The 25379-nt window shown below is 34.6% G+C and overlaps 1 protein-coding gene across 4 annotated transcripts in view; it reads right to left on the bottom strand.

Moving 5' to 3' along the window:
• ATG2B (autophagy related 2B) overlaps window positions 1–25379 on the bottom strand; it is a 44154-nt gene that overhangs the window by 12150 nt on the left and 6625 nt on the right. For 2 of the 4 annotated variants that reach the window (XM_080345002.1, XM_080345005.1), the window contains exons 4-32: window positions 24837–24939; window positions 23289–23451; window positions 22625–22804; window positions 22319–22419; window positions 21015–21193; window positions 20185–20339; window positions 19582–19693; window positions 19163–19424; window positions 18128–18278; window positions 16904–16996; window positions 16541–16729; window positions 14963–15236; window positions 14113–14218; window positions 12882–13074; window positions 12599–12741; window positions 11338–11495; window positions 10903–11075; window positions 10446–10596; window positions 9377–9576; window positions 8506–8586; window positions 7470–7576; window positions 7112–7204; window positions 6266–6336; window positions 5176–5252; window positions 4777–4947; window positions 4151–4289; window positions 2958–3160; window positions 1755–1981; window positions 958–1066 (exon numbers count right to left, since the gene is read on the bottom strand). In XM_080345002.1, coding sequence (XP_080201128.1) covers window positions 958–1066; window positions 1755–1981; window positions 2958–3160; window positions 4151–4289; window positions 4777–4947; window positions 5176–5252; window positions 6266–6336; window positions 7112–7204; window positions 7470–7576; window positions 8506–8586; window positions 9377–9576; window positions 10446–10596; window positions 10903–11075; window positions 11338–11495; window positions 12599–12741; window positions 12882–13074; window positions 14113–14218; window positions 14963–15236; window positions 16541–16729; window positions 16904–16996; window positions 18128–18278; window positions 19163–19424; window positions 19582–19693; window positions 20185–20339; window positions 21015–21193; window positions 22319–22419; window positions 22625–22804; window positions 23289–23451; window positions 24837–24939 — 4364 coding nt within the window. The remainder of the gene's footprint in view (window positions 1–957; window positions 1067–1754; window positions 1982–2957; window positions 3161–4150; window positions 4290–4776; window positions 4948–5175; window positions 5253–6265; window positions 6337–7111; window positions 7205–7469; window positions 7577–8505; window positions 8587–9376; window positions 9577–10445; window positions 10597–10902; window positions 11076–11337; window positions 11496–12598; window positions 12742–12881; window positions 13075–14112; window positions 14219–14962; window positions 15237–16540; window positions 16730–16903; window positions 16997–18127; window positions 18279–19162; window positions 19425–19581; window positions 19694–20184; window positions 20340–21014; window positions 21194–22318; window positions 22420–22624; window positions 22805–23288; window positions 23452–24836; window positions 24940–25379) is intronic. The other 2 variants (XM_080345003.1, XM_080345004.1) reach the window with 2 other exon arrangements.

The raw sequence follows: 25379 nt of genomic DNA, 5'->3' as shown, positions 1-25379 counted from the left end.
TGCTAAGTTAGGGGTACAAGTAGGGGAAAAAAAAGACATATGCGTCAGTACTAACTGCAACTCATTAAATAACAACAAATTAAGAGAGATTGCTATACTTCTACATACAAAGTTTTCCACTTGGAATGTGAAACACGTCCTTTTTTCACCTCTTTCATTGCAATGCTGTGGTTTTTCTAAAAAAGGCTAAAATAAGTATTACACACTACCAGCAAGTTTGAAGTGCTAATGGGATGAATTTTAAGCTCTAGAAATGTACATAGACAATAAAAGTAATTTAGTTTTACATAGCACCTTTCACGTTCATGCAAATGCTCAAGAAAACCTTATTTTAAAAAGCTTTTGTTATTGACCCATTTAACAAGAAATTCAGTTAACTCCTTGCCAATACTCTTCACAATGCCAGAATCAAGCATCTAGTTTCCATGTTAGAGCTAAGCACAGGCTTAAAAACAACAGTAACATTTTTATGCCTAAAGGGTGCTAAATATGTTAGTGGAAATACAGGAATGATATCGTGACATAACTGGATATTATTTAATATCTAATTATTATCAACTAATACACTGAGTCTCTCAACTGAACTACATCCTGGTTATTTTGCTAGAAGATTTAATTTCATAATAGGTGTACCAATTCAGAGTAGAAATGAAGACAGAAAAACACAGCAGCAGTTGTAGAATGCAGTTATAATAAACAAAAACTTTAAGAATAGTATAATATCCTGCATCTTTAGAAACATGTTTATTCAGCAAGTAAACAATACTGTGCTAGAAGAGCAAGCACATATTTTGTTAAACAAATTCCAAATTCATCACCATCAAAGTGATTGCTTAGCTACAGATACTAATGGAAGAAATCCTACTGAGTTCTAATGGAAAGCTGTTATCAAACATATACCATGTAAAGTTATTGACACACAGACAGTCATGGCTGAAGCTGTTTTCTGTCGTTCACCTTGCTTAACTGTATTTCCATTAGGAAATCTGGGTTTCTTCCTCTTCCCCCAGGTGCTGCACTCCGTCCATGCCTCGTTGGTGTATGAGAAGGAGAACTATGGGGACTTCTGGAGAAATAAAAACCAAAAATACGCTTTCTCAGATTAAACTTAAAGCTATGTCACTGCTAATCTAACACTAAAAGTATACCTGTTTCACTGGACATAAGAAGAGAAAAGTAATAGAAAATACTCAAAGAATACTGGAAGTTGTGATACTGTTAACCAAATACTTTATTTTTATTGTTCAAGTAATGCATATTTAAGCAGAATGCTATGTGTATGCTTCACAGCAAATGAACATTCATAGAACATTTCCTTAATTTTGACTATGATAATAATCACTCTTTAGCTTACATGACACCCTGAAAACCAGACTCGAGCTACCATAGCAGTAGTTTTGTATGCTCCTCAAGTCCTCTTTCAGAAAATTTAACTTCTAATATAACCCTTCAAAGCAAACCCACCATCCATCCATCCCAATAAAACCACCAAAACCAAACCCAGGCTGTCCGGGTTACAACACAGGAAAAATACACTCTGGTGCGTGGAGCTGAACTAAGTAAGGTGATCTTTGAAGTCCCTTCCAACCCAAACCATTCTGTGATTGATTCCCTGTGAGAAGGAGCAAAGAAGCAAGAGAGAGAGTCTGAAGATTGAAGAATGAGATTAACTGAATAGTGAGATTAACCCCAAATCAAATGAAAATTAAGTATTTTTAAATGTTTGAATCTACAGAATTACATCCAACACTTACATGAAACTTTTAGCTGGAGATGTTGGCGGTGCAGTCCCAAAATCCCTTCCACCATAAAGATGCCAAATAAGAGAGATTTCCTTTACAACATAGCGTACCAGGGGAACAGGAAAATGAAGAGGAGCTTTGCTTGTGTCTGTTTTTTTAATAGGTTGACTGAAGTGATTTTCTTTTATGACAATTGGATCATCAACCATTATTTTTATTACTGGCTCTTCCTCTTTTTCCTAATTAAAAAGAAAAGTACATAGCATTGAGAATGTGAAATCTGCTTTCGTTATTGAGATGTCTAATTTTTTCCTATGAAAATATTCTGTACTGTCTTCTAAAGCTTATACAACACAGGTTTGGTTTAGAAACGACACTTATTAAGTAATTTCAACACAAAAGCACATGAAAGTAAACTGTAAGCTGAGTATTAGTTAAGACAAAAAAATTCCTCATACAAAACTGTAAACAAAATAAAACAAGAGTGAAAACAAACAAAAAAACATGGAAGAGCCCAGGCTACCACATTGGCACTTTTCGGACAAACAAGCTCAAAGATAACTTGGCAAATACAGCGTCTAATCAGGGACCCAGAACTACTTCTGTCTATTAGGAAGAATACAACCAGAGATGGTACGAAAATATTAATACAAGCTGTTTTCAAAGAGTTTGAGTATAGTTTCCTAAATTTCTTAATGTCGTGGACAGACAGTGGTGTAAAGTGCCAAGCTTTTCTCTGAGGTTTGGCAAAGATCTTTGGCCCATAAAAGCACTGAAAGCTTAAACTATAAGAGAAATTAATAAAATATTAAAAGATGTGCAATGCTGCTATTTTGATAATTACTATATTTTGCTTCTAACGCTTTTTTTCTAACTATGCCATTATTGTAAGTCAAAATGGCAATGATAAAAAAACATCGCTAAAATGTAGGAAACCTGCCCGTATAATTCAATTCAGATCAGAGAATAATTACATACTGCTGGGATACAGAAGAATCATACGTAATTGAAAATACCTGTGTTCATTTCTAAAAAGACCAATGCCTGAACTCCTTTCAAACAGAAAGATTATTTTTCTGCTACTCTGCCCATTGATAAAAATACCACAAAGGAATCACATAAAACTATGAAGTCTAATTTGTTCAGGTCCTACATAGACGTTTCTCTAATTCAGTTTATATACGGATTGTTTTAGCAATTCTCAAAGCTTCTTACAGCAACTGCAACTTTGGGTGCGAAAAGAATGCAGAAATCGTCACTTTCTGTGGGAACATCTCCCATGGCCTCATTTATCAGGTGATGAGTGAATGAAGCATAAGTGGGACTTGGATCTTGTGAGACATTTCCACTTTCGTCTGGAAACAGGAAGAGATCTGAGCAAGATGGCTCCTGAGTTTGAGATCTGTCATCCAAAACTCCTGAGAGTTGAAGGAAGTTGGAAAAGAAACATGTTTCAATGGAAAACATCTTTATAAGATACGAAAATATGAATAACATTAACAGTTAACTAAAATGTTACTTCAATTACATAAATGGAATTTGCTTATTGTATCTTGAATTAATTCCTCATGTAAATAATTTTTTTAAAAATTAAGCTACTGTACAATTGAAGTGATTGCAATATAATCATAACTAGTTACAAGTAGACATAACTGACAAAAGACAGAAAAACTATTTGTAAAAACCCCACAGATTAAAAAACAAAACAAAACAACACCAAAAAAAACCAGCACACAAACCCACATTTTTTGTGTCCAAGTCTCTCATTCTGGTAGAAGGACCACAACATCAATAACTTTTAGTACCAGACTGACTGACTTCCACCATCAATTAGGTAACCAGACATCACAGAAATAGTTAAATTCCTTATTTGCAGTGCAGTACAAAACCCTCAGACAATTTAAACCTGGATTTAACTCTAGGCATGATGCAGAAGCTGTAATCCTGTGATTAAAAAAAAATCTATTATCTTGTTTTACCTGCTAACTGAAAGATTTCCTCATAGTTAAAAGTTATTTCTGTGACTCAGAAATTTATCATTCTCCTAGGCTGCCTTCATTCACAGAAAAGAGGTCTTTGATTCCCCCACACTGCAGTATCCCATATAAACTTTCACCCATACTAACTTAGACTCCTAAAGAATCTGGGGTCCTGAAAGAGTCTCACAAAGTCAGATTCCTTCCTTTCCGTTTTCAGTACCTGACTAACGTGTATTTGAACTAGAATCTTAAATTACTTATGTATTAGTGTTATTAAAAGCAAGAAGCTGTTTGATAGTATGAAGACTTCAGACAAAGGTACGCTCCCATTCTTGTTGCAGCATCTCTACACACACAAAACTGTCAATCCCACTTTCCTTCCAGAAAGGTTGTACCTTGTGTGTCCCTATGGCTCCAGAGGACTCTTACCATTAGACTCTGGCTTCATGGCAGAAGCAGTCTGAGTCTCAATTTCCTCCATTGCATCGCTCATCAAATCCCGTAAAATCTGTTGCTCTGATTCAGCAAGGCCTGGTCCGTGGGAAGATGGTTGGCTAAAAGTTTCTACCTGTAGAAGAGGAACTATACATAGTTACATCTCAAAGACAACCACAATATCGTGCTGAATAAGATTTCGCTAGAACAGCTTGATACACAGCTCTTAAACTGTAAGAAGTAACACCTTAACTCCACAAATAATCAAGTAAGCTGAAACTCTGAGATAGATGATTCATAAAGTAGGTTAGAACACTATGGTTCAAGGTATTCAGATCCTCAGAGTACTTGGACAGCTCATGTACGTCCTGGAATTTCCTTCTTTAGATAAGAATAACGTACAACAGGTAAACAGCACAAAATATTTTAAAATATTAAGTAGTTACCCGGGCAGAAAAAAAGGCACTACTTTATTTTCAAATATATTTTAAGTTAGATGCCATCAGTTAATTTCTTTGCAGAAAATCTCATATTCTTTGGAAATAGAATGGGGATATCAAAACTAAAACGTATTACCAGGAAGCATAAAGTTAAGTTCATATCATTTTGCCATTTTATACCTTCATTTTTGGCTTGCTAACTCCACGTTTAATCTCTGTCTTAGCAGGTGGATGTAAGTCACCATAACTTGCAATATATTGTATGAGATTCATCAGTGCAGCACATGAATCAGAGCAGGTACGAATATGGATTACATCACTGGAACAGTGCAGCTCAAAATGTGGTTTAGTCTAGACAACAAAAAGATGAGAATATACTTCAAATCAACCCAAGGTTCCATAAATTAAATAAAATTGCTTTTAAATTAATTTACCTAACTAGTCAAAAAGGGCTCAAAACCAGTACATGTAAACAGAAAAACTTCCATTGATTCTAAGTATGATAAACTAATTTTCAAAACACAATCTGTCATGGAGATTTTACATTTTATTTTATTTTATTTGTGATTAAATACTTACTCTTTCCCCATCAGAATCAGATTTTACCGTTGTAATGGTTAGTTCCAGCAGTCCCATATCCATAACACGAACATAATCTAAAAGACAATGAGTAATTAAAAAAAAAAAAAAAAGTTAAGACTTAATAACATCATTCTTACTATGCATTTTTGGTTATTTAACAATTAAAAATAGCATGAGCATGAAAAGGGGTCTTTTCTGTCAAAACCATTTATATTTCTGCATTTCCACCTTTTATGAGGATTACTCTCAGAGTTCAAATTTGAGCTACTCAGATAAAGAACTCAAATATTTTCAATCCAATCCAGCACTTCTACTGCCACCATCTGTGTGCAGTGTAATCTCCTAAGATATTTATCTTCATCCCACCTGTGTTAGTTAGAGAAGAAGAGGCCCACAGAAATTGGGTGACTAAGCATCCTAGCAGGTTTTTTTAGTTGAAGTCAGAGTAGACATTTTCACATTGTACTAATATTTCAGGACCACAAATAACTTACTTCCCCTCTTTCTTGTTCAAACAAAATAGGCATCTCTTTAGTCTGCCCTTCACTATGGATCTCATACCTAAATTAAATATATACATTTGTGGGCAGGGGGTTTCACTATTTCTCTAATTCATTTGTTAAATGTTAATGTCAATGTTCCTCAGTCCTTAAAGGTTGTTACTATACAAACGGGAGTAAACCAGTTGGTGTAATTCTTTTCAAAGCCTAGAACTCTGTGCCACCTTTCAAATTCAACTATTTAAAATATGTATGTTATAAAATGAGATCTCTTTTCTATGAAGACTTCTTTCTGTGGTAGCTCCAGGTTTTTTTTTTTAAATGCTTTTTTTCAAATACACAGTATGGAACGGTAACAAGAAAGTGAAGGACTTGCACATTGCTCTTCTCTGACATACCTCTGTATCCACAAATCCCAACTAGAACACTCAGATTGTCATCAATACCACTTCGTTCATTCACATTCAACTTCCTGTTCCTTATCTCCTCATATCTCTTTTTTCAATAACCTTTATATATGCTGAATATGCCTGTAGTTCTGTTTCTTTAGGTTCTGCAATTCATTAGTCATATCAAAACATCCTTACCTCTATGGAGGTTCACGGTAACAGTGTTGCACTTGTCAGACAGATGCAAAGCAGCTTCATCTAAAATTATCCTAAAAGATAGAAAAAAGAAAGATGAAATAAGCATGCTAGAGAAATGCTGTGCAATTCACTAGACAAACGAAAGTAGTTCAGGAAAAATATTTTAAAACACAAATATACCTAGCATATTTTATTAACCACTGCAAGATATTTTTGCCACTGCTAATTGTATTTTATTTGCATTTCAGCTGATTCATTTGATCCCTCCTAGAATGAAAAGTAATGCTTCTGGCATATAGAATTAACACTTATTTCCTTTTTTTTTTTTTTTTTTTGTCTACTTAATAAAGTAACAGACACATTTATTTCAAAGGTCACTTATAAGTTTTTTTCGATAGAAAGAAGTAACTTGGCTGATGCTTCACATCAGAACAGGCATAAAAAATGAATATTCAACTGAAGTTGCAAGAAAAAATATTAAAAATTTACAGAGATGTTCAGTAACGATTAAATATTTCCTTAGTTAATATACTGTCTTCAAATAACAAATCATTATGAAATCTTAAAGTGCTACTAATTAACGAAATAGGCACAATTTCATTTCATAACATCTTCCAACCATTTTAAAAATTGCAGAATCACTACTTGTTAAAGAAAGCAATCCAACATTAAAGCAAAAAAAGTATTTAACCTAATAAAACAGAAGGATTACACATGAGCAAAGTATATTTCAAAAGATGCAAACCAGTGTGATGATTTACACAACGCAAATGCTTCCTAGGTTAAAAAAGCAGGTGTTACAAGTTTTACAGGAGCTTCCATGTTTCACAATCACGTAAATTATACCTGAGAGTAGAAGAGGATTTATCTACTGCAACACTGCTGGAAATGCTGAAAGTTTCAACAGTAAGTAGAGATCTGACTGGCAAAAACAAAGGCCTAACAAGAAACAGAAAAAATATAAAAAAATTAATTCTCTGTACCTATTTAGAAGTGCAATCAAAGTCTAACAGGTTACCTAACTAGATCTTCTCAGGCCTAGGCAAATGCTTACCCTACTTGCAATTGCTTGCAGTTTAACTTCTGTTAAGTATTTTTCTTCCAAATAAGCCTAAATAGATATTCTTTAAAAACTCAAACATTCCTAAAGAATAAATATTTAGATGCAGTACCACCAAGTGACATACACTTGCATTTTATTTACCTGTAATCAAGAGCACAACTCCACAGATGTACATGAAATGTTGTAATTGTAGCTGGAGGATTATATCCCAAAACAGGCTCATCAGAAATATTCAAAAAATATAAAATCTAAAAATCAAAAACATATTAGTATTTCAATATCTGTTCAAATGGTAAATAACTATGCATTAGAAAATATAAAAATCAGTAAGAGATATGACAATAAAATGTTTGGTTAGCAGAAAGAAAAGAGAGTGAACAATCTTAGCTATTTAAACATGATTACCCAGCATTTGAATAAAGAAAAGCACAGAATGTAAACAGAGCAAAAAATACAACATCCAAACTGCAGCCTCAAAGGTCTGGAGAGGACCAGTCCGCAGACGTTTACACACAGCTTCTGCATCAAGGGTCCCTAGCCCGCTCTGCTATGCTGTATCTCTGCATCCACATGGATCAGTACAACCCTACTAATTCAGAAGTTTGCATTGCAGTTGTTTGTGTAAACTGTTGCTTACTACTTCCCTTCCCAAAAGTCCTATTCTCCATTACAGCTATTCAAATGATGTGAACTAGGAAAGAGACAAGGGAGAAAGGAGACTTGAGGAATGGAGTGAGCAGAAAGGAAAAACACTTTCATTGCTGCAAGTAGTGTGTGTTTGTCTGAGGGTGTGGTTTTTAGCTCACGGATATCTAAGTACTTGTATAGCATTGGTCAACTGAGATTTTCCATCTGAACTTCTTTTTTAAAAAACAAACAAACAAAAGACCTCAAAAAACCCCAGCACCTCCCTGACATGTTGTGGGCAGAGATTTAGGATTATGAGAGGAACTGCAGCAAATGAATACACAAATAAGAACTTAAGAGCAAGACTACAGTCTGTCAATAGCCTGAAAGAGAGACAAGAATGTAAAGAATAAGACTTCCAAGAGCAGAGTAAGATACGACACAGCCTAACACACAGATTTCCCATTGAGGTTTAGTTTGATACTTGAAGCAGTTGTTAAAGCAACGAAACTGAAAATGTAGTTGAGAAACTGCAGCAGCCTGACCTGACCTGTTCATGCCAGCTTAAACCTGAAGGCAGAACTCTGTGCTGAAGGGTGGCTCCTCTTAGTCCAACAGCAACTAGAAACTCCTGCACAAAAAAAGTTGCACAAGTTAGTTTACACGAAATACATGTAACTACTTGACATCCAATTATGAAACACAGTCATCCTTCTGCTCCCAGAATGTACTAGTGTCTAGAAAGGAAAACAGGACTGGACCAGGATAAAACATTCAAAAAACCTTGCTTCCTAATACAGAAACCCTGGGATTCATTCTCGGATTCACCAACCCAACGTAGTCCTTTCTTAGGCTGTTCAAACCTGAGTCAATTGAGTCTCCGTGACATTGTGCTGGTCTGCAGATTCCTCCCTCTCTAGATAACTCTACTGAACTGTTTGTCACGACAATACCGGCTAAGAGGTCATTTTTCAGTCATGCTAATGAATGTTACTGGCAAAGCAACGGTACCACTCATTTACCAGTGCCACTCCAAACAGGTAAGAAAAGGCTGCCTATGAGATGACAATGCTAGTAAGCTTAGTAGAAAGTTTCTAACTCTTTATATTTGTTCTTGCCTGGTTTGGCATTATATTAAAACTCAATCAAAGAAAACAAGAAAAAAAAATCAACTACACAAGAAATGGATTCAGTAAAGAAACAGTGTGATCAGCATAGTGAAGCAATGGAAGAATTATGCTGATACTTAAATTCTACAATCCACACAAAAGATTGTAACAGAAAATTATAGTTTGAGGACGAATGTCTCAGAATTATATGGTTTCTTCATTTGTAACCCTTGTAACCTCACATCTAGATGCTTCCATATAAACAGAGATAACTCAAATAATTTATAAAAGCACAAATTTGAAAACACAAACCTTTGTATTGCTTTCTATTTTATCTGATTGGATTTTGACTGCAACCGTCAGCATACTTGGACAATCCACTCCTACACCATCTGAAGTAGCCCTACTAAGACCATCTTCTTCAGAAAAACAAATAGTAGGTTCTAACCAATGGGGACGTATTGTGCTAGGCAGTCGTACTTCAGAGGAAGGGACGACACCATCTACCATACCTGCAAAGAGATTTTAGAATGAGTTACCTCATGCTTCAAAGCTGTTACTGATGAAGAGTTAAAGAAAATCTTTTTCTGCTTAATGCCTTTAAAATTATTTTAATTACCAAAGTTAGTCATGCACACTGACAATCAAAAATTGTGAAGGGGAGGTTACAGGTGATTCAATATTTAAAACCACAGTTGTAGCCAAAAATCTTCAGTGTGACTATAGGTGTTTTTTTTTTTTTATTTGCCCAACAAAATGGCAAAGTTGAAATAAAGGACCGAAATCTCCTATGGATTACACATGGAGAGACAGGAATATTTCTCTCCGTTTTATGAGATGATGCCAGGTTAACCTCTAAACACACAGTAATTAAGCCTCGCACTGAAAAGCCATTATGTTGACTACCACTCATTCAGAGACATCTGAGGGCAAAATCTTAAAAGGTTCTACTACATGGGGGTTACCAGCCATACAAATTACATAGTCAACATAAAATTCTTCATCTGCTGACTAGAATTAGCTACCCAGGAAAGACACAGCAGTCATTGGTAACTTATACCTTTTAAAATTAGATAACCAGTAACATGTAGGAAGTGTGTACTTCCATAATAAAGAACAGATTGTACAGCTCATTTGCCAGAGGACCACAATATCTTTAAAAGACCAGCAGTTCCCAAAGAAAGTTATCATGAAGTTGTGTAACTGTATGATTTAGGAGCGTTAGCCATGAACTAAATCTATTGTACCAAATGATACACTACCAGAGGGAAGAAAAACAAACAAACAAACAAACAAAACCAATACCAGCATTTCTCCTAAAAAATTTTAAGTTTACCTCATTTCAAATTTTCTCCCAAAGCCACCTCAATCCCACCCCTACCTTGATGATATAAATTGAAGCTGCTAGAATGGAGACAAACATAGTGTCTGTCCTCGAAGCCTTCATATTTAGTCACGCTGAAAAGAGAACCACTGTTGAACTCAAACCAGAATTCACCATATTTTCCTTCCAGTGTATTTCCATCATCCTGCTGAAGGAAGAACAGCAATGATAAAATGATTGTTTGCTGAATTTGCTGCAGTTAGAAAATCTAAACTAACATAACACTTGCTACAAATACATATTTTCCTGCTTGTATTTAGTTATTATCATGTAAAGCAAATAAACAGAATTGCTAAAATATTGTGTTGCATTATTATCTCACTATAGTACAATAGCATGAAGATTACAGAATGACTGTTGTAAACACTTGTTCCTTCCAAAAACAGTACATACAGGATGAAGCGGATGAAGGGTCAAAGCAACAGAACAACTTTTTCCAGCCCCAGTGTCTTACCTTTACATCTGTGAATACTGACACTAATCCATGTGTCACATTTAGCAGAACAGACAGAGCACTTTGCAAATTCTTGTTCTGAGAATCAAGCTTTTTCCTTCTGCGTGAACGATAGTTTGGATCAACAGCAGAATAATACTGTAGTGTTTCTTCCTCAGATCCACTCTCGTCATCTAATAGATGAAATTAAAAACAACTAACTCTCTAGCTAGTACACATATTATACCAATAACTCATTGTTTTTCCACCAGTAATGCAATTCAGTTTCATGTTTGTTTTACTTAACTAAACAGTAATCTACAGTTTTTTCTTCTTCATTTAAGTAAATCCTTTCAAAAATATTGCAAATTCTTTTCACTATCAATTAGCTTAATCACTTCAGCCAATTATGCTCTTAAATCAATATAGTTCTAGATGATTTATTAGGAGTATTACCATAATGAACTGCAGATTTAAACTGACTAAAGCTGTCTTTACTGAAAGTGTTGATGAGCTGGCTGGCCACAGATAGTCCAACACCATAAGAAAGGTTTTCAAATGTTTCTACAGGAGATGGAGCTGTGGGTTCCCACAACAATAAATCATTGCTGATCCTAGGAAGAAATACATCATCAGTATACAAAATATACGAATATATTTCCACTTAATATAAGATCAGTCAAATAATATTTCAGATTTCAAGTAAGATTTCAGATTTCATAAACAAGGAAGAAAAAAAGTTCAAGAGCGCAAGAAAGAATAACGTGTTCATGAGTAAAAGCAATAAATAATAAAAGTAACTTTCTTCTGTAATTATGGCATGCACATATCAAAGACTAACATTTGATAGAGACACAAAAGCCTCTATTAGTAGGTGTGTAGCAGCTCAGTAGGTTGGAGAGGAGAGTGACAAAACCCTATTTTGATCACATCGACTTCCAAGCAAAATTGCAGGAAACATCAGTTCTTCTGATTTCAAGTGAGTCTGTGTTTCTCAGAGTAAGGATATATGTGACATTCAGTACAGAAGTATGCCAACAGAATACTCAATGTAAGATTCAGCTTTGTCACTTTGGAAGTGAAAAATGCTTTGGAAGTAACGTAATGCCTATCAGAGGCTATAATAGATCAACATCTCTCTTTAAGTAGCTAACGCATAGCATAAGACCTGTGTTTTAGTTGATTTAATCTAGTTGCATTTATTTATTTTTCAGACAGAAAATTAATACAAATAAATGCTGAACACCTATCTGCAAGTTGGGTTCACTTTCTCTACATTTTCATAAGCCTTTGTAAGACTTGTGGACTCCTAATTTTAGAAGGTGAATTGCTGAATAAAAAGGAAAAAAAAAACTGAATGCAAGAGTGATGTATTTATAAAGGAGAATTCAGAAAGATTAAAGCAAAATGAAACATTGCAGACAGAGATCCAAACAAAGTATTCACTAGAAGCAAAAGACTACTAAACTTTACACATTGTTCACAAAATCTGTCAAACACTTTTTAGCAACTAGCTGCTATGGCACTGATCAGATATATCTAACAGTGGCGTCTCTGATGTTAACTTAAAAGAACATTTATAGAGCATTTGATATTCTTAGAAAACTATACAAATTAATCTTTGCTATAACTGCTCATTCAATTGCTTTTATCAACAGCAGATACAGAACTAAAAGCACAGGTCATGATAACCAAGCAAAGCAATTATCATACTTGCCTATTGTAAAGTTTTTCATAAAAGCTTTTGTTTGGTAATGTTAAGTGAATGTTTGGTAACATGAGTTCCAGTACATAATGAGAATTGCTAATTGTTTTATCCTGAAACGCAGTCATTTCAATTATATCTCCTGGCATCACCATCTGAAAGAAAACACAAACAAATAAAAAAACCCCTTTCAAGTAAAAAACAAAACTGCAAGCCAGAAGATGCATGTAAAGTAGTGAACATATATGCATTTTGTTTATCATAAGCACAAAGTAACAACAAAATTTTTTAGTACCTCTTCATTTTCAAACATGACCCTACGAGAAGAAAAAGGAGAAGGCTCTGGTCTTCTAATATCACAGACATCCTTCAAAGAATGAGACCCTCCTTCTTCTTCCTCTTGAAAGTTATTATCACCTTCTTCCTCCTCAGCTGCTATCCTTTCCAGAATGGAGTGCACAGCCAGAGGGTTTATTTTCAACACAATCCTGACATTAGAGAATTATGCAGAATAAGGCATTAGAGATGCTTAGAATGTTTGTATCAATGAAGAGTCACATTTCCTGTAGCTCTAGATAGCCATGAAATACACATAGATTAAACAGCTCAAAGACCAGAGATTTTTTTAATCAGACAAAGCAATACCATTAAGAAAAACAACAAACTTATAGGCACAAGGGCACGTGGAAAAAGAACCATCAGGCGAAAAGTAACATTAGAGTCGGCTTTTTTCAACTCTCTCAGGCGACCATTAGGTGACCTAAGAAAAACCTAGTGCTCTCCCAAAATAATGTTTGTATCATCAGACCATCAACAGCTACAAAAAAGTGCTCTACTACATGACATAGTGTATTACACGTACACACTGTTATAGAAAATATTATTTGTACCATTATAAAAGACCACCATCCTGCAAATCTCTCCACACAAAGATGCTGTGAGAAAGCCAATAAATTTTGTGGCAAAAAAAATGTATGTGGCAAATTCTGCTGCAAATCTAAAACTGCCATTTTAAACATCTTATTACATCCTACAGCTGTTATGTCCTCCTGTTCAGTAACTCTGAAGTATTGTAGTGTCTTGCATGTGATATAAACTGAAATAATTCAGCTACAGTATAATTATCCTTATTGTTGTTATGGCTTTATACCAGCTTTGTTGAGGCAAAATGTAATTGTGGGTTTTGTTGGTTGGTTGGGGTTTTTTTATTTGTTTTTTTCTTGTGGTTTGGGTTTTTTTTGGTATTCAATCTTGAATATAAAAGTAGGAAAAAAGGTAAAGTGACCAAAAAAGTCTCTAATCATTCACTTAACTTTCACTGAAATTTATTCAAGTCTAAACAGAAACCACTATACATTAAAATCATTAAAATCATCTTGCATTATGATCAACAGAGAAGTTTTGGGGGTTTTTTTGGTGGTTTTTTGTTGTTGTTGTTGTTGTTGGGGTTTTGTGTGTGTGTGTGTGTTTTTAATTAATCAGAAAAATAACAGTGCTTCATGAAAGTCCAAACAACCTGCACTTACCGAGGCCAGTCAAAATTGTCTGATGATGATGTTATATCTCCATCTATGCCACCAGACACTTGAAAAAATTTTATTGGTGCTTCTGCATTATCTTCTTCAAATGAACCTGAATAGAAAAGGATTTTTTTTTTTTTAAATTAGCACAGGAATGACAACTGCTACCTTCAGGTTGCCTACTCCTCAGGTTGGAGACTTGTCAATGTCATTACTACAGCACTTATACAAATTCTGTCATCTTTTCCTCCACAAATTAAATACCAATTTTTAGAAACAAATATTATTTCAAATTATCTTCTAGCTAGCACCAGTTAGAAAACCAAATGCTTCTGATGCATACATATCTGCATTTACATTTACAGCATCACGACATTATGTCACAGCCTTGAAAAGTACACAGAATGATAAATCAGCAGAGAAGGTTTTCGCAATGACAGTTATTTAGGACATCATCCACTTGTAGAATAGACTTGAGATTCTCAATTTGCATAGCTGTAGTATCACCCTACGAATCTACAAAACTTACCCTAACGCCATGATAGAGATCCCAGAGATACACTACACTGAAACAAACTGGTATAACAATATAACAGAAAAATAACAGAAATACTAGGTCAGATGTCAAAAACAAGAACACAAGCACTACACCTACATACATCAGCTTCTCCTCCTAGTAGTATTATTTTGACTTATGCTGATATTTAGTACAGAACACTGACCAGCAACACAGATATCTGCTCAAAAATTCAGCTGCAAAGACAATCCCTGTGTTAATCCAGATGAGAATGATTGTCTCAGCTACGTAATATTTAGGAAAATAGAAAATATTTAAATATAATGTTAACATTCTTACCAGTTAGCTCTTTAAAGGTAAGTTCTAATTTAACTTGTTCTGGAGTTGAGCCTCCTATAAACTCAGTTTTAAATTCCACATCTGTAAATTCAAGATGAAGAATCTCCTTCTGAAGTGATTTCTTAAACCATGGTCCTCTTTCCTGATCTGATCGTAGGTCAGGTATTGGGAAGCGAACAGAGAGATTTAATGCTGGGGCAGTGACCTGAACTGAAACTCTACAGTTTGCAGGAGTATGTGAATCATCCAGGAAAACTTCAGTAAAAGCTTTATGCTAAAAAACAAAGCAAATGGAAAAAAAAAATAAAATCTAAATTAGAGAAGATGGCACTAAACATGACTATGGGGAAAGCTTTTGACAATGAAAGTGTAAAAACGAAAAAAGATTTATTTTTCATGTATCACACAAAACACACATATTAGGACCAATTATTATTATCCTTAGAATATTCCTCTATCATTAGCGCCATTAAGACTCTACATAGAAATCAAGTATTTGCACAACTTGGCCATTTTTGAAAGATTGCTATCTTATTCTTTTTCTTTTAAATTAGAGAGTAAGAGTACCAAACAATACTCAACTGCAGTTAGAAAATATCATGTCTCAAGGATTTTTTTTTTTTAAATACTATTGTTGAGAATCTGGGAACTACTATCATGTATATTTTCTCCTTTCAGCAAGTCATGGCTTCCAGCTACTGTCAGTGTCGGGTCATTCAAAATCTCTCTGAGTGCAGCTTATTGCTGACCACCATAGAAAAGAATCAAACTGTCATAACCATATTGACAGAAATTATTGAAGTATTGCATTTTTTTTAAATGAGGATTCTCTTAAATAAGTTTTGAAGACTAATTTTGCTGTAATCTATTAATGCAGCAACAAAATTACATGAAGATATTTGTTGCTGAGTAGAAAACCAACTAATTGCACGAATCTTTCCTCTTGTATTTCAAAAAAAGCCTTCAAGTTTAACGTTTTTGTGCTAGATACACTAACACTCAAAACCTACTAACAACCTGAACTAAGATAAACAATCTCCAACTTCTTCTGTTGGTCCTTGAATACTAGAACACAAAGCATATGTTCCCTATCCTGTCTATTACCTACCCCAAAAGCAAGTAAGGCACAGCAGAGGCTACTGGACTGATTGTGGCACCTATAGATTTCAATATAAAAGCGTAATTGTCAGCAACACTTTATATCAGCTGCTGGAGAACATAATGGGACAAGATTAGGGATTAGAAATTAGTCAGAATTCCTGGGTTTTTTTTGCCAACTTCTGCTGCTTTCAAGAAGCTGAGAACTTATGCCAGTTTTGAGGCAGCTACCATTGTCTTTATGTCTGTTATCAAGCATGCAATCACTGAATTTGAAATGAGTATCCACATCAGATGGATATTGCTCTGTATCAGAAGATAAATAAAAAAATAAATAGATAAACCACACACAACCATGCACAAATAACCTCAACCACCAGAAATCAATCCGAAGTAGAAATCTTGGTCATAGTGCCACCCTGCCTTCCTCCGGCAAAAAAAATCCAGCAAGTTTATTAACAAATTTCACTTTTAACTTACCAGATTTATGTGCTTGTTGTAAGAAGCATACATGTGAGATGCCATCATCTCCACTGTAGTTAGTTTCTGCGGTTGAAGTAAGGAATTTAGTCTGTCTACAATACTAATATCCAGCTCACAAAGCACTGGACTTAACTTTATTTGTAACTCTGCTTTCTGTGGAACAGCACTGAGTCTCCCTTGAGTCCCCTGAAAAGAAAGAGAAAAAGCACTAAAATCCTTAAAAACAATACAGTGAAACAAATGAAAATAACTGAGAGTTAAGGACTTGGTTTTACAAGAAAGCTACCTTTCTGTTAAAAGGAACAAAATTCAACAAAGGTTATTATACAGAAACTTGGTGGTTTTAATCTCCCACCTTACCTGAGGTCCTCTATTATCTGAATGCTTATAATGAAGCTGAAGGCAAGGCATAGCATGAGAATCACTTCCTTCTTCAGAATGAAATGTCAGCAGCTTTAGAATAAAACAGAGTTAAAAATACTTAATAGATTCAAGGCCATGAACAGAGTCCCCACCCACTCGCTTACTCAGTCCACTTATTTAGGCCCTTTATTGAATGTCTCTGACTATTAAAAGAGCTAGAAAAATAATTATCACCAAATGAAACCTTTGCATTGCTCAACTCCATTGGTTAGGCTTTGGAAAACACTCTAATTCCCAAACTGTGTTAAACATATTTAAAAGATAACTAATCAAGTTCGGCTACTTAATGCTACTCCTGTCAGGTATGACAGCTGTCTGGGTCATGATTTGAGCTTGTAATTAAAATATGAGTTGCATCTTAAAACCATATTAAAAAAAAAAATAATGCAAAATTAAAACTATTTTAAAATCTACAATTCTCAGTTATACAATCAACATTTCTATGGAATCCTCTGTATTTAGAGAGCAGTGTAGGGGAAAGGGACCTGGGGGTCCTGGTGGACAGCAAGATGGCCATGAGCCAGCACTGCGCCTTTGTGGCCAGGAAGGCCAATGGCATCCTGGGGTGTATTAGAAGAGGGGTGGTTAGTAGGTCGAGAGAGGTTCTCCTTCCCCTCTACTCTGCCCTGGTGAGACCACATCTGGAATATTGTGTCCAGTTCTGGGCCCCTCAGCTCAAGAAGGACAGAGAACTGCTGGAGAGAGTCCAGCGCAGGGCAACAAAGATGATGAAGGGAGTGGAGCATCTCCCTTATGAGGAAAGGCTGAGGGAGCTGGGTCTCTTTAGCTTGAAGAAGAGGAGACTGAGGGGTGACCTCATTAATGTTTATAATATATAAAGGGTGAGTGTCACAAGGATGGAGCCAGGCTCTTGGTGACAATCAATGATAGGACAAGGGGTAATGGGTTCAAACTGGAACACAAGAGGTTCCACTTAAATTTGAGAAGAAACTTCTTCTCAGTAAGGGTGACAGAGCACTGAACAGGCTGCCCAGGAGGGTTGTGGAGTCTCCTACTCTGGAGACATTCAAAACCCACCTGGACGCATTCCTGTGTAACCTCACCTAAGTGTTCCTGCTCCAGCAGGGGGATTGGACTAGATGATCTTTTGAGGTCCCTTTCAATCCCTAACATTCTGTGATTCTGTGATTTTTAACATACCTCTGTATAGTGAGGCTGAATGGAATGAGAGTCAGTAGAAAAAAGGCATTCCAGGAACTCCATATTCCCAATGGATAAATCGGTACTAAAACTTCGAGAGGCAGTCCTTTGTCTTTGTTCATAAGATACTTTGATGCCAGTACCTATAAATCTGAATTATGAAAAAGATGAATTATGAAAATTAGCATAAACCAATAAAAATTATGAAAAGTCAAGATTTAAACATGTAAAAAGGACCACTATAATCCTTTAAAAAAAAATCATTAAAACCACCATAACTTCTTCAAAAATAAGAAATAATTCTAACAGATTTTAGCTGTAGCAAAAAGACAATGGAGCTCACTTGTGTTACATGTTCAGCAATGATCAGTGTAGAGAAATTTACAAAGAACACTGTAGACATCTAGCCTGAGGTGCAATTCACATAAAGCTGGGAATCCAACATCCTTATAACAACAATGAAAAAGTCAAATGCCTCAGGAAGTCTAAATTACATGGATAAGGTCAGAAAATATATATGCATTCTTAAATATTTTACTTCATACATGGTGCTGGGACAATAAAAACTTGTGGGGAAAAAAAAAGACTGTTGACTAACTTTATAGTTTCGCCCACACTTTTTATCCCTACTGATACAGTATTTTGCACTAAGTAAACACCTAAGCTCCTTCAAGCAGGAATTCCGGTATTGGAATAAATGGTCCTATAAAACACAGCTATTTCCCAAGAAATAATTTACTTAATGATTCTTGTATCTCTAAGTTTCTGTGGTAGAAACTGTACCTAGTTCAATTTATCTATTGTTGAAAAGAGCTAGGTTGATTTTCATGTTTACACACTTTTATTCTTTTTTATTAAAAAAATAAACAGTCTTGGACAACAGATGTAAAAATTCAAGGCGATTTCGAAATTTAAAAATAAGTTTAATGCAATTGAAATATTAAGTGACAACTCCCATGGAGATAAACTTACTTTATTCAAATTTACTTAAAATCTATTTTTGTTAATTATATTTATTAATAAGCAAAGTTATACCTAAGGTGATCATGAGAACAAGCTTCTGCAAATACTTCTCGGAAGGACAGAAAATCTTCTGTTGAAAACTTAACTGGCTCAATCTTTTCTATTCGGGCAAAGAAATCCCGAGCCATTGGTGTCAATGGGTTAAGGTTCAGTGAGCTTTCAGGTGGGGGTAAAGGGTCAATATGAAGTACAGACACTGAGAAAGTTCCAACTGCCAGTCTAAAAAGAAGCTCAGGTCTGGATTCATCCACAGAAACAGATCTGGATGGAATAGCTGAAATACAAAATTAAATTCATATAATTTTTCAGCAATAACACATGTATAAAATCATCTTACTTTTGAGTTTCATTTCTTTTTACCAAGTCGTTGAATAACAATTAATTTCCAGAATTATCTAGGGATCAGAAGGCAAAACAACATTTTCACTTACATGTCCTTCTTAAGGAAGTCTGATGAACCATGTTGGCTGTAAGCGAAGAACCTCTTGGAGGTTGTAGCTCTTGTTTGTTACGATCAAGAAAATCACCCCAAGTTGGTTGAAGCTAAAACAAAAATATATATGATCTTAATATGACAAATAGATGTTAGACATTAGATCAAACATAAATTATAAGGTAAAAGAACAAAGAGAAAATACACGCATAAGCAAGCAACAGCATGCCATTTCATGGCACACTGGTGCTCAACTAAACAATGTAGATATGCTTTACTTTTTCATTGTCATTGCCTGTGTAGTCCTCATTAAAAGAAAACACAGATGATAAACATGCAATTAATTTAAAAAAATAAATCATGAAGTGTCCTACATAGGCTTCAAGGCATTTGAAACAAATACATTCAATTCCCTGTCTTGGTAGCCAAACAGATGAGAAGCTTTCCAATACAATTTCCACAGCAGAAAAGAAATATTATAATACATTTTAATTGTTCTGGAATTTTGCAATTATTCTTGATATTGTAAAGAATATTTATGCAACAGTTTCAGACAAAAGTGTTAATTTCAAAAAGATTTTATATGTAGTTAATACTATACCACTGTAGTGCTCAGTGGAGATCCTGCTGGTGTAGTTGTGTAGGTACTGGTTAAAGACAAGTCCAGATCCATAGTTGGAGGGTCTCCAAGAGGTGGAAGGGAAGAAAGACTGTGAGACATGTCCATTTCAGCCATTGAGAAGAAAACTTCTTCTTCTAATAAGAACCATAGATAGAAAAGAATTATTTTCTAATGAAAAAAAGAGTTTACTTTTACCAGAAGAGTATTTCTAAGTTCAGAAATCCAACTGCTCCACAGAATAACTAGGTAAATACATTATTTATATTATTTACACAAGTTCCAAGTCCTCTTGATACTGAGACTAGTCGCATCTATGGCCAGAGATAATTAAAAAAAGGCAATAAACTAATAACTACTAAAACAGTTAAATGTTCTAATTTTATATTCAAGTTGGTATAATTTATAGAAATTCATACACTCTCCTTTTGACAAACTAAAGTTTATATTTTCACATTAAAAATAATCAGAAAAAAAAATATACTAATAAAAATAACAGGGCAATGCAATTATGATTCTGTATTTAATTTCCTCGACCATGCATTTAAAAAGATGCTATGCTGCACATGTATTTGCTGTGTTGCACAATAACACACACATTACTGAACAGTTGTAATTAAATATTGAATCAAGTCTAGCCTGATAGCTAAACTAGGTGTTGATTTTTTTATTCAACAGTATAATTAATAGCAAACAATTATTCTATGTCAAAGCTCTTTTGATACTTAAATTCATAAGATTAAAAAAAACAGTCAATTTATATATTCTTTACAATAGGTTATTTGCTATGCTGCATCATCTTTTATACTTGCCACGACTAGAAGGCGTTCTGGCACTCTCTGTCTCATAGAAGCTTTGTTCAGATGATGCTCCTGCAGATAAAGACTCTTTTCTTAAATAACGTTTCAGCTCCATCTGAATTCGATACTCATCTTCCTGTTTCATTGGCCGGTTCTTCCTATCTTTATTTGACAATTCTATCCTGCTTAGGCTCTCTGAATTCAAAAAGGAAGACAAAAAGCATACTTTAATTTCCTTACCAGTATCCCCCCAAAAATTAAAAAATTAATCAGAAAATTAACCAACTGTTGTTGTTGTGTTTGTATGCATCTGTAGATATATATATGTATGTATATATATATATATATACACACACACCTATATACACACACACCCCTGTTGTATATCAGATGCATATATACAAGCATTTTGTTGTTTTGGAGATTTTCCTTGTCCAAAACAGATTAGTCTCTCTTTAGCATTCATTAATTTCAAGTCCGAAGAAAATATTTTAAGGTCATATATGCAAATTATGGTCACATAAAAATCGGCATATATTTCTCTTCCCAGTCAGCTTTAGGGACCAAGGACAAAATTTCTTCAAGGTTTTACTATTAAGGAATTATTAAAATTTCAGGTTTGAAGATGATACATACAAGAAACTATATATAATGCTTTTCCAGTTCTCCAAAAACAATGAACAAGTCCAGTGCAACAAATATACGAGTTTCATTAGAAGAATATTAAGTAGCTACCAAGGACTTGACACATGTTTTCAAAAAGAAGATTAACTATCTATCCTAATAGTAATGTTGTTACATTAGGTAGATGCAGGGGGGGAACAAACCAAAACACCCTCATCCTGCTACTGCAGTAGTCTAAACACTGCTGTTAATTACTTCCCAAATATGAACAAATGAACTCAGTTATTGTCTGTTCTATATTTTCTGTGCCTGTCACTAAAGCATAGGATAAAGAAGGAACCAGATTGCTAAGCCCCTCTCATGAAACAAAATCTACAAGAAACAAAATTGTTCTGGCCTCCCAATTTCATCCACCTCCTATTTCCCCATCTCTTGTCCAAATGTATAGTCACTTCTCAAGCCTTATTTATTACCTAGATTTTCATTAGCAGCATATAGAATTTGCAATTGAATCCAATAAATTGATCATAGTCCTACTCAGACCAGCTACAAAATATTTTGCTAAGATCAGATAAAAATTAATTATAATCTACCACCACAAATATTTTTTTTTCATTGAGGAAACACATTTATCTTGCAAAGTTTATTTTTCGTCCACCATAATTCATATGTAACATTTACAGAATGTTCACTTGCCTGGTCCAGCAATAGCTGCTACCACGTCTAATAGAAGATGCACCTGCCTTGGTGACAGAAATAGATGTACAGAGTCTATTTGTCCATCTACATCCAACTAAAAAAAAGAAAGAAAGAAAAAAACATTTCAGGAACACTTAAGGGATTTTTCTTATTAGACATAAGTACTGGTTTTGAATGTAGAGACCCCACAACAAAAGGGGATTCTGCCCTGTTGAGAATCTCATCATTTCTTTTATGCAGTAGAAAAAAATAAATTCCTACATAACTATCGATTTAAAGACCAGGAAAGCATGACTAACCTTAGCTCCAGGAAGCACTTCATTTTGCTTTAATGTTAGGCTCAACTCCATTCTACCTATCAGCTTACTGATCTGTACAGGGTCAGAAGGAGTAATTTCTGGCAAGTTTCTTGTTAATTGTGGATGTGGCTCATAAGTGATTTTTGGATTCCAGCTAGGTGAAAGCTTTGGTTCAGTTGCCTTAAAAGTTACAGAGAAAAGAGTAAGAATGTATCCCATTTCTTATGAAAAAAAAAGAAAAACGAAACACCCAAGCATTTCAAATAAGCTTATCATACAAATGATCACTTTACACAAATGTAAATTGCATAATGACATTAAAAACATGTATTGATAACTGTGAAAGAAACAAGGCTATGTGAAACATTAGGCCTTAGCAAAAACGTGGAGCAAGTTTCCACAGAATAATGAATTGCAGAGGACTTCTACACATTGCAGTTGCAACCAGATTCCATTACAATACATACTATATTTTTTAAGTCCTAAGGTCTACATTTCCTTCCATTGCCTCAGAATCAACAGGAAGCGATTATGAAATTTGTCAAGCACTGATTCAAGCAAAAATTCAACTTCTATATCCTTCAGGATGAACCTAATATAAGAGTGTAACAATATAATTTATCCTTCATCAATTTACATTTCTATACAATGTATTTAATTTTACCAGCTGTGTAGCTGAACACACTGGGGAGGACTTTGCTGATGCAGGAAACTCATCCCAGAAGAAAGAGACACCTGAGAGTTGCAGTAACTTGTGAGCAAAAGCTGTGGGCTGATGCACATTAATTCCAGAGCACTCATCTGCAGTTTCATCACAGTACATAGTTCTGGGAGACAAAAGCAAGGAAATAAAGATGGTAGGTGCATGCAAATTGTTACCTTTATTGTGCCATTTAGCCTTTAAGTTTGTACATGCTCTCCCTCTTCAGACTATTTACAATGCCATTCATTGTCCTGAAAGGAGAAACCACCCCTCTCTGGGAATGGGTGGAAATCTTAAATTTTCTACAGGGCATCACAAGACAATTCCAACATGCTTCCAGTGTGATTACACCATTGTGTACACCATCCTAGTACTTACATCTGATCTAACCACAAAGTGAAGGAGTCTCCCAACACTTCTATACATATGTTTTTGTAAGGACATACACAATCCTTGCTTCAAAGTATTTTTTTAAATCAGCCATCTAATAATTTTATAGTCTAAAAACACTACTTGAAAATAACATTGTGTCAAAACGAAAGTTGAAAATTGAGAGGCCAGGCTCCAAACATGTAAAATTTCTGTGAAATTAAACTTCTTGCATTATAATACTGAGAAACAGCATAAACAGAAAACTTTTAAAGATGCGAGTCTCCACATAACAGACTTTACAGTGGAAAAATACATCTACCTTTCCATAAAGTAAAATGTATCAAACACCAGAACAACATGCTACTTTACAATTTGTTTCAATCTCGCTTTGAAAGTGCAGAAAAAAAGAGGTTTGTTCTGGGAACATACTTTCATAAGAAAAATAATTAGTTTCACTGACATTTCTCCCAAACTGAACATAATCTGAAGCTTATAAATGTTTGTTTAAAATCAAACACATTTCATTAGCATTTATAAGTAAGGATCTGTTTTATTTGTTAATGATTTCCATACTTCGCAAGAAAATATGATTACACCATCCCATTGGTTGAAAGTACTTTAAGAACAGGTACAGTATTCAAGTTCAAACTAATTACAGAATACATGTGGGTTCTTCGGAAAGCTCACAGAGGACATAAATCTCCCAGTTAAATTTTCTTCAGGACTGTATCTTTATTTCTAAAAATATTTGAAGTGTTTTCAATATACAAGAGGAACTTTTAAGACATTAAATTGCTTTTGAGTAAGAGATGGCCTGATCTGCCAATAATATCCATTGATTGCTGAACATCTGAGAAATGGTATTCATCAATTCTGGAAGCGGGCATTACCAAACCTTCAGAAAATCTAGAATTCTTCTGATTTGATAGGTAAATAACTTTAACTTAAACACATTAAGCAGGAGTAGAAAAAATGTTCACTGGCATTATAAAAGAGGTGGTCTTAACAGGGATAATCAAAAGCTAGTGTCTAACTGCATACTAAGGATATGTGTATATGGCTAAAATATACTGTACAGGAAATGGCAAAAAATGCCTAAAAACCAAACCAAAACAGAATTTAAAAAAAAATCTTTACCTTTCAATTCGGATTTCAAGTGCAGTTCCACTTTTAGAGTTTTCCGGTACATGTTCTATTCGAAAAACAGTATCTAAAAAGGTAACTTTCACTCTTCTTAAAACTTAAATGAGAAAACAAAAATATAACATGAAAGCAAGTTATTCAACAATGATTTTTATAAGCATTTTAAAGTAATTTTTCATTTTGTTTAAGTTCACAATACATACTTCATGGAAATACATTGTCAGCTGAGCTAAATAGTGTAACAAGACTTCAGTGTAAACTATTAAATGTCTACTGTGTACAACCATACCATGCAATGGACCTTTCATACATGGATATTTAAGTAAGTGACAACTCAGTTGTTCTATGGCTTAGTGCGGATGATCTTCAAACAAAGTACTTGTTTCACCGTGCACTACGTCTGAACTCCTAAACATGGCTGGAGCACCACACTGCGTTGGCTGGATACCTCTGTTTCTAGATCTGATTTTAAATGTTTTCCTTAGCTCAGATATTTCAACGCTAAGTTCTCCACTCGCAACAGTCATAAGATCTTAA

The sequence above is a fragment of the Nesoenas mayeri genome (assembly GCF_963082525.1).
Source record: "Nesoenas mayeri genome assembly, chromosome: 5".
NCBI lineage: Eukaryota > Metazoa > Chordata > Aves > Columbiformes > Columbidae > Nesoenas > Nesoenas mayeri.
The sequence above is the reverse complement of the archived record's forward strand: the minus strand, read 5'-3'. Positions and strand labels throughout refer to the sequence as shown.